Source organism: Phaethon lepturus, unplaced genomic scaffold (genome assembly GCF_000687285.1).
Source record: "Phaethon lepturus isolate BGI_N335 unplaced genomic scaffold, ASM68728v1 scaffold44578, whole genome shotgun sequence".
Classification (NCBI taxonomy): Eukaryota; Metazoa; Chordata; class Aves; order Phaethontiformes; family Phaethontidae; genus Phaethon; species Phaethon lepturus.
This window is the reverse complement of record NW_010559107.1, coordinates 4,752-19,882: the sequence shown is the minus strand read 5'-3', so window position 1 is coordinate 19,882 and position 15,131 is coordinate 4,752. Positions and strand designations below refer to the sequence as shown.

The 15,131-nt window shown below is 39.3% G+C and overlaps 1 protein-coding gene across 1 annotated transcript in view; it reads right to left on the bottom strand.

Moving 5' to 3' along the window:
• Positions 1 to 619: 619 nt before the first annotated feature.
• BLM (Bloom syndrome, RecQ helicase-like) overlaps positions 620 to 15,131 on the bottom strand; it is a 17,871-nt gene continuing 3,359 nt past the window's right edge. Inside the window, 16 exon segments of the mRNA XM_010293269.1 lie at positions 620 to 797; positions 2,524 to 2,731; positions 4,148 to 4,270; positions 4,731 to 4,923; positions 5,781 to 5,980; positions 6,351 to 6,498; positions 7,496 to 7,686; positions 8,120 to 8,315; positions 8,805 to 8,965; positions 9,759 to 9,865; positions 10,704 to 10,852; positions 10,941 to 11,039; positions 11,784 to 11,897; positions 13,346 to 13,464; positions 13,883 to 14,059; positions 14,881 to 15,131. The exon segment at positions 14,881 to 15,131 is cut by the window's right edge and continues 14 nt beyond it. Of these exon segments, the coding sequence (XP_010291571.1) occupies positions 620 to 797; positions 2,524 to 2,731; positions 4,148 to 4,270; positions 4,731 to 4,923; positions 5,781 to 5,980; positions 6,351 to 6,498; positions 7,496 to 7,686; positions 8,120 to 8,315; positions 8,805 to 8,965; positions 9,759 to 9,865; positions 10,704 to 10,852; positions 10,941 to 11,039; positions 11,784 to 11,897; positions 13,346 to 13,464; positions 13,883 to 14,059; positions 14,881 to 15,131 (2,614 nt within the window).

Genomic DNA, 15,131 nt, shown 5'->3' with positions numbered 1-15,131 from the left:
CAGAGCCCGCCTGGGGCTGGCGCCGGGGGCCCAGGCCTGCCCTGGAGGGGGTCCGCGGCACGGTAGGGCAGCTGAAAGGCCCTTGGCCAGGGCTGTGACAAGATCACAGTTTGGGTTAAAAAAAAATCCCAAAAACACAACAAAACAAAAAGCACACCTGGGGAAGACAGGCCCAGGAAGTGCCCCAGCATCTGGGGAATCAAGTTTGACACTTAGAAACGTTAATTATATTTTATACATCGGGTGAACAGAAGAGCAGCTCGGCCGTGGGGCTCGGCCGTACTTGCGCAAGCAGCGAGGCAGAGCCGAGGCAACCGCCGCCGGGGGACGCACAGCGCCAGCAGCCGCTTCTCACCTGGGCCCTCAAGCGCAGCCCTGAGGTAGCCGTGATTACTACTTCAGTGAAAGTAGGGTTTCTAGAACCAGTCACGATTCTGTTTGTTTACAGCAGAAAGAAAGGTCCAAATAAACTTACGAGTTTAAAAACATTTATTTAAGGTGAGTTTTTGTACTTGACAAATGTACAAGGCTCAGATTGTTTAGCAAATGAAACAAAAATTTAATAAACAACTATTACATCTTCAGGGGTTGTTTTTGTACAGTATTTACAATTTCCTAGTTACAGTATTGAGTATGAAGGCTGAAGGAACTGTCTGTTTTTGGGTTTCGGTGGTGCCATAATCCCCAGCTTTCCAGCAGCTCCTTGTGTGGCACTAACACTGTATGATGCTGAACTGGATGAAGCTGGAGCCTTTGAGCTAGGCAGCCTTTTAGTCCTTCTGTACTTGCTGTAACCACTGCAAAATTTAGAGAGAAGGTACACGTCAAACTTCTGCTTTACTTGCCACATTCCCTACACTCATGGTGTACTTACGTATACACCACCAGTAGATTTTCTAGATTATCCTTTCATTTTTCATTTTTTTTCTTTTTTAAAATACAAATACACATGGCTGCAAAAATACCTTTGAAATGTAAATCAAGTGTAGCTGTTGCTCTGGCATTTGCCTTAGGGCAAGCAGCAGCTGCAGCAGGGACAGAGAATGCTGAACCAATGTGACTCCTGTTAATCCAATTAGAGTATCAACATTAAGTGACACTTCAGGGTCAACAGCATTTAATGACTAATATTTTAGTAGACGGGAAGGTGAAAAGGGTGTGAGTAAAACCTACTAAGCTGGGAACTGCTATTTGCTACAAAAAACAAAGACCAGAATGAGGAAAAACAAGGCGGAGAAGGAGGCATCCTTGGAAAGAACAGACAATGGCAGAAAGCAATGAGTTTTAATAAGGTAGACCGTATTTCCTCTTTGATGATGAATGCAACATGAAAGCAGTAAAATGTAAGTAGTTAATATACCAACAAAACCTAACAGTCTTTAAAATTCAGGGATGACTCTTCAGGTGGGGATTTTACAGAATGTTTTGGAGACCACCTTAGCACCATTTAGAGCTACTCTTCCGCATGGCCTGAACTCCTCCCGGCTGAAAGATAACGCAATTTCTATGACACTTATAGACTGAACAAAACCCCATTCAAAGAATTATTTCAAAAATGCAAGATGTGGGTGGGTTGTTTACATAACTGCTCATGTGTACCTCCTGTTCTCATCTACCAAGCGAGGTAAAATTTCTGGGTTGAGCGATTAAGTAACCTGACCATACCACAGTACTGGCAACTTTAATTTACTTCCTTTTTGTGCACAACAAGCTATGAGCACAGCAAACATTGAAAAGGCATGACTATAAAACCCAGAGAAGAACTTGCTGCTCAAGTTTTCTAATGTCATTCCCCCCACCCCGTTTTTAAAGAGGGTTTGGGGAGGGCAGAACTTCTTCAGCCATTTCTCCTTTTTCGTTCATTCCCTTTCAGCACCGATGAATTATCATGTTTTGAAGCACGGACCTTCAGCACAAACTGCTACTACTTGAGTTACCAGACTAATAACTACATGAACTGCTAAAATAAGGTCATCGACTCAAAGGATGAGGCCCAGCCTGGCTCTTTCATCACCCTGTGATAGTTTCGTGGTGCATCTGCTCTAGAAGCTCAGACCAGCCAGACTCCTGGATCCAAATGCTGTGGTCTTGATGCAGGCATTACCTTGTACAGTACAATTGGAGGGATGAGTTCTGAACTAACAAGGAACTAGGAACTGAAGTTCAAATCAAATCTTTGAAGTTTCAAGCCATCTTTATGTTTCCAAGCACAGAATCCAGTCAGCCTGGTAATAACGGCTATGTCAGCACACTGAAATTTAGCATCACTACTTAGCTTGTGGCAGTCAAGAGTGAGAAACAAAGGATAATTGTTAAATACCCTTCCTCACCAGGAGCTTTTTAAACAGAAAATGCTAGAAAGCTGAAGTAGAGCTGTTGTTTCCAGGTACCTGGATAATTCTAATGCCATTCTTAAAGTCCATACTGACTCATGAAAACACAGCAGGAGAACAGTGCAGTCCTGGGATCATCATGATGCTATTATGGACAAAGAGAAGTTACAAATGACCACAAGCAACATACCCTTTGGGATAAAACTGCTGGCTGCCACCATTACTTGTCTTTTTCCTCTTTGATTCTCTGAAGTTTGGCAGCCTTTTCCTTTTCTTTCTTTGGTTTGCATTATTGCAAAAGTAGCTTGAGGTTCTAACTACATCTTCTGTTTCTTCATCGCTCGCAGGTGTGCCGGTGCTTCCTGTAGCCGTGTCCACACTTTGGCAGGCAGCATCTTCTACAGATAGATGGTGAGTTAAACTACTGCAATCAAGACATTGCCTGGGCTAGTCAGAACTGTCAGCCAGAACACACTGACTGGACCAAAACTTCTGTCCTTGCTGTTCAAGTCATCCTTTGCACTGCCTTCATCCTGGTGATGCTCCAGGCTCAGCTAAGGCTCTTTCATAGGTTGGTGTAAACTAAAACTGCCTTCTGTCCTAATGTTATCTACAGAAAAGAATACTGGCCAGTCCTATTTTCTCTAGCTTGGCTTCTTGTCTAAACTATTTTGGTAACACTGGGCTTTCTGCCTTTACACTCTCTTTCCCGTGTCAGATGGAAAGAATTATGGAATATACCATAAATATTACAGTCAAAAATGGCACTTATTTTTAAAAAACAGCACCAGGAGACACTGAAAGGCTCAGAGAGCTGAGAGTGCCTTCTCAATCAGTCATGATCGAGAGGGACACAATTCTTTGCACAGGCAGTAGAATAAAATACTTAAATCAGGTTTGTAGCCATGCATTTATTCACATTGCAGTGTATGAAAGCACAAGCTCCTTAAAAGTAAGCATGAATCACTTTAAAATTGCAGGCCCCCAATGTCAAATCTGATAGCCAAGTTGTATTAAATATTCTAATTATAACATACACTACGTGCTATGCTCACATGAAATTACCAGATTTACTAGCTTCAGGACTCAGTTCTCCACTGAGCTGAACTGCATATATAAGGTTAGAGCTGTGCAAAGGCATTCTAAAATACTACCATTCTGACCTGATAGTTTTGGGTTTTTTGGTTGGTTGGTTTTTGGGGTTTTTTGGTTTGATTTTTTTTTGTTGTTGTTGTTGAGGGGTGGTTGTTGTTGTTGTTTGGTTTTGGTGGGGTTTTTTGTTTGGTTTTTTTGTTTTGTTTTTTACACTTAGCTTTGAAAGTTCTTTGCATTTGAGCAAGGGCTAGTCAGTGAAGACCTGAACTTGCTGACCTCAATCACTATGAAAAATAAAAGGTAGTAGTTATTGATTATCTGCCAGGCTACAATGTTACCCCATACATAGTAGATGCAGGTGTAAAAATATGCAGGAGATGCAAGACCTTTAATCTTAAGGTCAGAATTATTATAACTAAGCATATTACATATATCCCAGTAACTAATAGGTTAGGAACAGAGCAGTTTGTTTAGTTCTTGTTTTCCTTTTTTAAGCCTTTCAGAGATACACTGAATTTAACTAGTGAGAAGATAGCAAAGTTCTTTGTATGTTCTGAAAGTGTGCAATTGCTCCCTTTCTGTAATTATTACCTTGCAGTTTTGCAAGAATTAGTTATTTGTATTTAAAACAAGGTAACTTTTGAGTGAAACTTCTGATAGAGGAGGAAAGAAGGGTACTAAAGAGGAAAGTACACATTTAGGTACAAGGTATACTAAACCTGCTATGGTCCATTCAGAGTACTTATCCATCACTTTAATTATTTCTGCACCATATTTTTCCAGTTTGTCTTCTGTGACACCATCAATCTGCAGTAAAACCTCCACATCAGATGACAAGGTTTCTGTAATGTAACAAAGTGCCAATTAGACATGTCTAACAGACAAACTTTTTTTAAAGAGAGATCATGGTAGAGTATTCTGGAGGAAATTAATTCCTTTTAGTGCCACCCTACACATTAAGTCCTTAAGGAAGTAAGCCTTTATTCTAGCAGATTTGCTTCTAGTTGGTTCACATGAAAACTAGTCCAAAAGTTTTCTCTGAAAATGCTTCAAAGTTTGCTTTGCTGTATGATTACTTGGGTGGCTCTTGTGCCTACCCAGCAGGACTGCTACAGCATAAACTGCAGCTCCAAGGAATCTACGCTGTGTCAGCTACTCCCACAGGACTCACTTTGTTACATGTACTTAAACCTGTTCTCGCTAAATGTTAGAAACCATAGATTATTTCTGTCAGAAAAGGCTACAATTGCACATGCAGTCTACTGCCGACAGGGGTTCCAAGTAATGAAAAACTGACGTTACCTGCTATTTTCTTTAGAGTTGAAGTACTGAAAATATTGAAGTAATGCACATCAAAGACTTTCCCAAGCGTTTTGCATGTGTCTGTAAGTTCCCCAAGGCACTTTTTAACCATCTCTTCCCGCTGTGACATTTTTGCCACAGAAGCCCTTTGCTTTCTGATGGCACTGGCACTTTCTGTCTCATGAAACTCCACCTGTTAAAATAAGCCAATCAATAAATTCTGTCAGGGGAGCTACTGTGGAGCCATTGTTAGAAGATTGACTGATAATACAGGAAAACAGTGAAGGAAACCAAAAGTATCCTTTGATGGACCAAAAATAGCTATTTACCCAGTATACAGTTCTTAAATGTTTGTTTCTGTATGGTTTTCTTTGGTGTGGGTTTTGGTTTTTTGTTTTTTTGTTTTTTTTTTTTTTTTTTAAATAGGCTACTCAACCACCCCCACGTTTCTTCTACGAAGAACTAGCAGACTATACACAAAACAGGGAAAAAGTCCTGAGAACCCAATTTACAGCTAGCTTTAAACAGAGGTCACTAGGTCTAATGCTGCTGGCTCTTCTCTTCACCAAAGACAGCACTAATGCAGAGGAGACATCGCCTCAGGCAATTCTGGGACTGGTTCCATGACCTTCTTGAAGTGCATTTTCCATCAGAGCTCACCAGTGACTGGAAAAAAATAGAGCAGAAAATGCAGGAGAAGGTAGCACTGTTCCTTCTTTTTTCCTTGGCTAGCTTTTTCTGTGTTGGCCATAACTTTTCTTTCTTGTTAAGCTGGAATCAGATGGATGGGGGGGGGGGGCAAGAGAAAGATTTAATCCTCTCCAGTCCTTTCCAACTCACCTTTTGCCTCACAACATTATTATTAGAATACAATACTAGAAATTAGGCTTCTTGGATTCCATTCCCTGCATCTGCTAAAGATTAGCTCCTGTACTTCAGCTGGACAGCAAACTATGTTTAAACGATCCTGGGGTATATGCTACAAAAAGACTGTAGCACGTACCTTAAAACAATACATTAGAGAATAAAAAACAATTAATTGTTACACACCTGTAGTGAGCCATCTAGCACAGCCTGAGCTTTCTCTCCTAGAATTACATATGCTACTGCTTGGTCATTAGCTGTGATATACAAGTCTTCATCCAGAATCTTGTCCAAGACCAGTTTTCTGAACAGTCTTTCAACATTATGCCTTGAGTAGGCAGCTCCCTTCCCAAATATTCCGGACTGAATCTTTGCACTCTTTGTACCTGTGCAACAGAGATCACAGGATTAGCCTGCGATTAGAAAGCCTACATACGTACGTAGTTACAGACCTGTGGATGATTCCCAAGGGTATCCCATAGTCTACGCACATAAAAAATCCATGCATTTAAGCACCAGACACTCCAAGCACCACCAGAAAACTAATATTATCACTATAGCAACCTGAAACGGATTAAAGCTTTACTCTCATTTATTTTGGATCACTTACCACCAAGAGATTCCTGGGAAGAATCATTTTGCAAAAATATATCTTCTTTTAAACCACTGCTGGTATTTACGCAGACCTCCTGATTCTTAGTCAGGAATTTATGCACCAAGTCTGTTTAGGTCTTGTTTCCAGAGAACAGTACTTACCTAAGAAAATGTCTACCATCATATTCAACGTGTATCTTCCAGAACCTGTATTTCTCTTTGCATTTATTCGTCCCATTTGTCCACAATGCTCTCGTACAAATCTTATGATGCTCTTCACTTCATCTGTTACATTTCTTGATTTGTAATCCTATTAAAATAGACTTGATTAAGCAGCAATGTTATGTAGTTCTGTCCTAATGCAAGTTGTTACTGACAACCTTGGTTTTCATTATTGACCTTTTTTTTCCAGTCATGAATTAGTTTTGTTCCAAACAGAGAAATAGTGATTTTCTAGTTAGCACACCTACAGTGATACAATATAGTCACAGGAATTTCAGTGTTAATTCTATAGAATGAGCTGCAAGATTGCTGTGTGAATACCGGTTAATCAAGGTAAATTGCTCAGAAAACATTCCAATAATTATTCTGCTGCCATACACTAGAACTTACACTTCCAACACACATTAAATTGAGAAGAGTGGACTGAATATGCATTTTTCTAGTCAATTTTTATTACAGTCACAGCCATGTAAGGTAATGCTTCAAACACAGGACTGAGAAGCAATACCATCAGGTATAAAACGCATCTGGTTTATAGAGACCAGTAACCCTTCCCTGTCTGCTTCAACAGCTATCTTCTCTTCTAGTCCTGTTTATGCTGCTGACAAGTTTGCTGCAATCCTTGATGAGCAAGCCCTAATCCTTGGGCTACCTCAAGCAGTGTACACCTCCTAACATGGCACTCGCGCTACTCTTGCGGCACAAAGCTGCCTTGAAAACTTCAGAGTACACAGTTGATGGGATTTCCCCATAGCCATTCCAGTGGATCTTACATTTGCTCCTATCTCCTATAAGTGCTGTAGCAAAAAAAAAAAAAAAAAAAAAATCAACACTAAGGAACATCCTCACACCTCACTAGTTTTCCTCTGACAGAAATAGAAGCATCGTAAGTCCATGGATAGTATGTGTAATTCTACTCTATGTTAAACCCTGGAAATAATTTGAAGCATCTAGTGTCACAAAAATATAAGATATCTTACTCGTTTCCTCCATTTGCTTTCCTGAATGTTACGCAACCACTTTCTAATGCACCTAAATGCAAAATCAGTTTTAACACCACGATAAATAAGGGCTATGATTTTTACCTTCTTTCTACTGCAGTTATCACAAATTACTTCTGGGTGATCTTTACAGAAGGTGGGATTAAAGTTAGTTTCCCCAAAGTAGGCCAAAAGCTGAATTCTCCGGCAATCAACTACATTCTCACAGTAATGAACCATACTGTACAGGTTGTTGAAGTGAGTCTGTCTTGTGTGACTGTTTCCATCTTTCTCCACTGGAATGCAATAAATTAAATTGTATTTGTTAAATCTGCACCTCTGCATTTTCATATATTATCAGAAAGACAAAATGCAATATTCTTTTTTGCTTAAAAAAAGATGAATAGGTTAGTATAGCACTAACCTAGGACAGATTTTACCTCTGAAGTTTTAAAGAATGGAGAAGGGAAATAAGACTAGAATGACAAGAATCAAGAGATGGATATGTATGAAGCAAAAGGTTTTTGACTAAAATTAAGTACAAGTGACAAAAATCTTTCATTACAGAAAACCGTTCAGGTGAAGATGCACAGTTCTCCCATCTTTGCAATACCACATTACATACGGCACTTCAAAATGAAAAAATAACACAGTCTAAATGCAACAGAGACCAGTGACTATGTGACGACTTAATATTGCCTCCATTAAGTTACAAACATGAGAACTCACTCAGTATTAGCCTTCTAAGTCTGGTTACATCACTATAGCTGTAGAAGAGCAGACAGTGAGACATTTCACCATCTCGTCCAGCTCTGCCAGATTCTTGATAGTAACCTTCTATAGACTTAGGAAGAGAAGCATGGATAACATAGCGTACATCAGGCTTATCAATTCCCATTCCAAAGGCAATTGTTGCACATATAACCTGGGAAGGAAATAATAATTTGTTACATAGAGTTATTCATGCAGCACTCTGCACTGAAAATAGACAGGCAGTCAGGATTATGAAACTGTGCAGAACCTAGAATTTCACTTGTAACACTGCAAGACGAGTACAAAATAGCAAAACCACCTTTCATTTCAGGACAGCTATTCCAGACAAAGGGTAAACTCCAAATCTGAGTCTCAATATACAATTCAGCAGCATGCCTAGAACTGTTTCAGAAGCCTTGTACTGCTCAGTTCCTTCCTCCTGGAGTATCATACCTTGGTGCAGTGCTGCAGTCTTTGATTTGTAAAACTCCCAATAAAAAGATGGCTAACGTGTTTTGGCAGATCTGTTCGGATCAGTTATTTAATACTGCATCCGATTTGGCAATAATGTTACACAACTTCACTTTCATTTACTAGGCCAAGAGGGAAAAAAGTCCTCTAAATTCTATTCACTTTTTTCCCACAGTTGCTTTTCTTTTACCTGGCATCCTTCTTGATTAATCCACTTCTTTTGTACCAGATCTCTGTTGGAGTCAGGGAGGCCAGCATGATAGGCAAGTGCAGCAAGACCTTCCTTCTGCAGAACAGCTGCTGTTGTGTCACATTCGTGACGTGAAAGGCAATAAATTATTCCAGAGTCATCTGCAAATATATAAAAAAAATTATTTGTGCTACAAAACAGCTCTGTTCCCTTTCACTTGCTTAACAGCCATACCTGGCAAGCAAATACATTTATTCCAGTAGGGAGAGGTTGGTAAGTGTAATGCAATAACTGCTTAATAATAAAGAAAAGTAATTTTATTAACATCACTCCATTTCCTGGGTTTTTTTGGTAAGGTGTAATCAAGAAGTTTTCCTGCTCAGTGTTGTACAATCTTAGGATTTAAAATACATAAATAAAGAACTACATAAATCAAACGCTAGAGAGGTTAGTCAATAACATACTAGGTTACAGCACTAGAGAAGCTATGAAGGGAGCTTGGTGCAGTCAGCTTCCAGCAGCAGGAGCTGCAGGACTCCCAAAGTGAGCCTAGAGAGACAGGAATCTCTGAAGATATCTTGAAGGGGAACCACGGATAAGCAGACCAACAGAATTAAACAATTAAAACAGTATGGGTATTAGATGACCTTTATAAAACTCTGCAGACATGATGCTAAAAGGCCTGGCAACATCCAAAAAGATTACTCAAGAGCATTACCATAATTTACTTTTCCATCTTAACTTGAACTCTTAAGTTTAGGAAGCCCATAAATCTGACTGCCATTACCAATAATATAATTTTTGCCTCCAACTTGTTTTTTCGTGTAAATATATTAGTCACTTACAAAAAGGCACAAGTTTGGCATTTTTACAGCATTATAATAAAAGCTTTTCCTACCTTAAAAAGTAGTTCATAAAAATGCATGCGAGCACACTATACCACTCAGTACTCACGTGGATGATATTTTTTAATCCATTCCAAGCAATCCATTGCCACCTTCTTTGGCTTCTTGGGCAATACATCATATTTCAAGTTATGCCTGTTGAAGCTCATTGTAAACCTAAAACATGACAGTTCATGGCTGCTCATCAGCTTTATGGGTGCAATAATCCTTTCAACAAGCTAGGTATTGACTGGAATGTCCCAAATTCAACTAACCACTACTTGTTCTGCATTATCTACAAAGGAATTATTGTTCCACTATGCCCACAGAGATTCACATCACTCATACTTTGGGTCTAAAATTCCTGCATTTCTCCTGTGGCTGTGAAAAAAACCAAAGCTACATGCCGCTATGTGGAAGGAAGAAATGCCCATAAACCAACCACACACAGCGATTTGCCTCGCCTTCATTTTCCTTTTGAATACTAGCATCCACATTTGACTGATCAAATTTGCAAAATATAGCGTCACCTCCCTCCTTCTACCCTAAAATACATTTCTAAAATAAGAAATTCAACAAAACAGAATGCTTTAGTTTTCCATTGTGTACAATGAAAACACTACAACACAATCCAGGCCCTGTGGTACCTCATTGTCTATGTTACTGCCAATGCTAATTATAAAACACTTCCAGCTTTTGCAGTTTTCCAGCTGTCTCATAAAAAGCACCCTAAAATACAACTTGCACATTTTGTCAGCAACATAGAAAGTTTCATTATGTTATTTTCTATTAAACAGCTTCCTTAATCATGCAAGGAAGAGTTTGGCAAGTTTTTGTCTTCTTACTTTAATATTTTGCATATAACTCACATTAAATTCCATGCATATGTTCTCATTTAATCAGATACAACTGTATAAGTATTTCAGATGGACCTGTAATGCTTTTCTTACTTTACTGTTTTCCACTCAAAATTTCTGCAGCACAAATTGTTTCAGGAAACTGCTGAGCAACTTACACTTGTGGTTTTAGCATCTCAAGCTGATTCTGAATGTCCTTCTGTACTCTGGGGTTAGCAGTGGCAGTAAGAGCCATCATAGGAACAGAGTGAAACTTCTTGCGGAGCATGTTCAGCCGTTTGTAGTCTTGTCGAAAATCATGACCCCACTAGTTTAAAAATAAAATTTAAGTGTAACTGAGTAAGATGCTCCAACTAAGTCTTTTGCCATTTCGAAAAACAAATCAAGGTTTTTACCTGGCTGACACAGTGGGCCTCATCAATGACAAAACGTGCTAGGAGCTGCCTGTTGTAGAGATTTTCCAGGGCTGACATCAGTCGGCTGCTTGCACAAACCTAGGTAAACATCCACCAGTGGCATTAGAAAGCAAACTAACAGAGCAAAGTGTCACCCTACCTGACTATGAATACACAAACAATTGTTCTGTACAGCAAAGTTAATCTTGACTGCACAAGTATAGCTTGAAGGCATAAAGAGGATGGCAATCAGCTTCATTTTAATTGACAACGAAGCAGCTGGTGTGGGATTACTGGAAGGTTCTAGGATCATCTAACCAGAGGTCCTACAATCTGAGTAAATTGAAATGACTTATGTCATGAAGCAGTGCTGAAGAAAGAAACGTAATCAGCACACTAAACAGTCCTCTCTTCTAAAGCTCTTGTAGAATAACATAATTTTTAAAGGCAGCATATAATTAAGTACAAGGCAATCTTTTGACAATCATGTATTACCTTGACAGTTACATATTTTTTCCTGTATTATCCTATTCATAGTAGTTTAGATTCTAATAGCTACTTGACAGCATTAGCCACCAATATTTAGTAAGGTGTAGTGAAATGGATGGGCATAGGGGTTTTGTTTTAATGGTTTAGATTGTATAGACATAGTCAGTTCTCATTCTTCATTAATTATTGATTGAAATTAGTTATATCTTTACATTCTGATTGAATTATCTAAAAAATGTTTAGCAATTTTTTTGCTAAGAAGCCTACCCTAAGTTCAGTGTTTCCCCTTTAATACTTCACAGTAATCCTCCTCTTGTTGCCTCTCTGATTTTACAATTCCAATTAAATACAAACCTTCTCAGGGGTAACATACAGAAGCTTTATTACAGGATCTTTTTTTGACAATTGCATATATATTTTTGAAGCGTCAGCGTCTGTTCTATCACCAGTCAGATATGTTGCAGCAATCTATGTTAAAAAAATACATGCAGTTTTAATACACACAAAACAGAAGAACCGCCAAAGATGTAATCCTACATCTAGTTATAAACCAGATAAAAAAGTATATGCATTTACTATCCTCAACAAACATAGCATTTTCAATGCTTCTTCATGTAATTATAGACAGTATTTGAACACCCACCGTACTGTGGAAATCACAGAATTTTTCTAATGATAAAACCAAAAGACTATAAGCCAAATTCTATTCTTCTGCTCCCAATTCTACCAGCAGACCAATAGCTGACTTTAGGGGATGTCTGCTTTCTTTGGACTCTCTTTCCAGTAAAGAAAATAGATGCGATAAACTAAGTTTGAGAATGAATTCAGAAAACAGAGATCTTAAAATAAGAAACAAAATTTCCAAGAAGCACAAAAACATGATAATGCCCTCAAAAACAGTGCCCACAAACATAGAACAACATTGCACAAGGAGAGATTGAATACAACTTGGAGCAGCAATTTAATATTAAATTTGAAAGTATCATTTACTATTCATGCTAAATAGTAACAAAGGACCTAGATCCTAAGGACAAAAACGATGTAAGAATAGGTCACACTAACAGAGCCAATTCTGCCTGCTTGCCTCCTCTTCCTCTCACAAGAGACAGCTGCAGCTCTGCAGAGGAAATGCCTTCTGCAGCTACAAATCCCCAGGAGTCACAGAGCCACTTTACTTGGCTTTTACAGCCGCGGCAGCCCACAACGCCAGAAAGAGCGAAGAGTGTGGCCAAAGCGTAGCGTTGTGCAGTAGTCACTAACTGGTGGACAACCATCTGAGGGTCCTGTCTAGTTAAACCATACTTGATGAGAGAAGGATTTGTCTGACCTTCAAAACCCTGCATCATAGTCCCTTCGGTTTCATATCCCAAAACATCTCTATTTTTGCCCTAAAAATGTGTTATCCACCTTTGTTTCCCTGATCTCTCAATACTACACTAAGGATGAAAAAGATGCTTCACTTCGGCAAAAGCAGCTTGTAAGTGGTCAGCCTTAGGAACACACATCATCTGCATTTGCATTTCTTTTCTCTACCTATTACTTTTCTAGAAATGCATACCATCTCCAGAACCCTTCTAGCTCCGAAATTGTTAGCGCTTATTTCTGCTGCAGAGCTAGGCCGCTCCCACTGAGGTGTCTAAACACGACTCTCAGAATCTAAGAATCGGGCATCTGTACTTGAAAGCTAAGTTCCAATAACAAATGTACATGAGCATCAATACATTTAGCAGTTAGACTGCCAAGATATTCTAGTTCATCTAATTTAGTTCTTCCTAGACAACTTTGTGTGCCTTTTAACAGTTTCCGTCTAATCAATTTGTGCAGTTTATATTTGAGACACATAAGGTTTGCTGTAAAATTTCAGATTTCTAATTCACTTATCTGCAGTTTAACTGAATAAAGCTGTTTGAACTTACATCTAAAGTCTTCAGTTTCTGAACTTGATCTATTATCAGTGACCTCAGTGGAGAGATAACAATAGTGACTCCAGCAGAGACACACGCCGGTAACTGGTAGCACAAGCTTTTACCACCACCTGTAAGGGTTAAACAGAGCACAACAAATGTTAGATATCAAGAGGAAAGGGAGACAGCGTGGCGAAGGAGCAGAAGAGGGGAGACTTATTTCTTACTTCCCATTTTACAGCACTTTCATAAACAATAAACTTTTACCAATGACTGCCTCTAACGTGATACCTGGAGGAGAAGGAAGAGTGATCGTGTGAAATATTATGGAAGGCAGAAGTGCAATCACCTCATTCAAAATACCACAGTGCATACAATATTCCAGAAATCCTGGAGCCACAGAATTCAAGCAGCACAATTTATTGCCACCTCCACGAAGGCAGAGAAAAGTGTGTCACAGGCCTTGCAAAAGGAGCTTCAGGTCTTTATTTCTCAAGGGTGTGCCAGACCTCAAAAGCCTGCAGCTGCAAGGCGTTTGGAGATACATACCAGTGGGCATTAAGACGAAACAATCTTCACCCAGAAGAGCAGCATTGATGGCCTCCAGCTGATTCGTCCGAAAATAGTGCAAACCAAACTTTTTGTGAAATATATTCATCATTTCTTCAGAATGGGAAAACTTCATACCCCTGAAACGTTCTAGTGCAGGGTTATTAACTGACGGATCTAGCAGACAAAGAAAATGTACTTACAGTAAGTTACAATACCAAGTTGCGCTATCCCTCTTGCAACATTAAACTGCTTCACTGTAACAGGCGGCTTAGCCACCGCTTCAACCCTTTAAACCTTTTAAACTCAAATCATGACTTACTTAAAAAAAAAAAGGCATTCATCTAGAAATTAAGAGCGGCTAAAGTGTGAATTTTGATTATATGCAAGTCTCTGGAAACAAGCTTCTTACCACGACTGCATAAAATGCCTGGTCTTACACTGACAAACTTCACCTCTGTCACAACTAGGAAGAGGCTCCTGCTCCGTGGGTACCTCGCAGCGGGTGCTAGCCGAATCAGTGACGGAGACGCTGATGAAACGGGTTAACATCTTCACCTCCCCCTTTACCAACCCGTTCCTACAGTAACCACAAATAATACTGACCCACCCTCGTGCCCCAGAGGGATTAGGTTTGCTGCAACAGCTGCCCATTATTGAGCATTTTGCATCAACAGCTAAAACTGTTGTTGATTCAAAGCTGTACAACCACAGAGTAATTATTTAATTAAAACACAGAAACATTCTAGTTTCCAATTTTAGCAGCTTCATCTTCACAGCAGCCTGCAACCTGCATGGCAAATAAATATTCAAGAAGTTTGGCATCACTTGGAGGATAAAAACCAGAAGATGACTTTGCAAAGAGAAAACAAAAGAAATTTCCACAGAAATAAAAGGCATTGATGTAATCTACAGTAAGTTACTTGGCCTCAGGTTTAAAAATAAGTAAATAAAAATTTAAAGAGGGAAAGACAGTAATCCTAATGAGCATAATTTACCTGAACAGTTCTTTGTTGCCATCAAGAAGCTTGATTTCGGAGCAGCAGGATTTGATACGACAGCAGATCCTTTGGCTCTGGACATTATCTTTGACAAGAGCGATTTGGCAGGTGGCCCTTCCCTGACGGGCTGACACAACGGCATAGATGGTGTTTCAGGTGCTGAAACATTCACTGAATTCTCCCAGCCCTCATCAAAATCATCAATATCAAAGTGATCAAGGTCAAAGTCTGTATCATTTATACCTAAA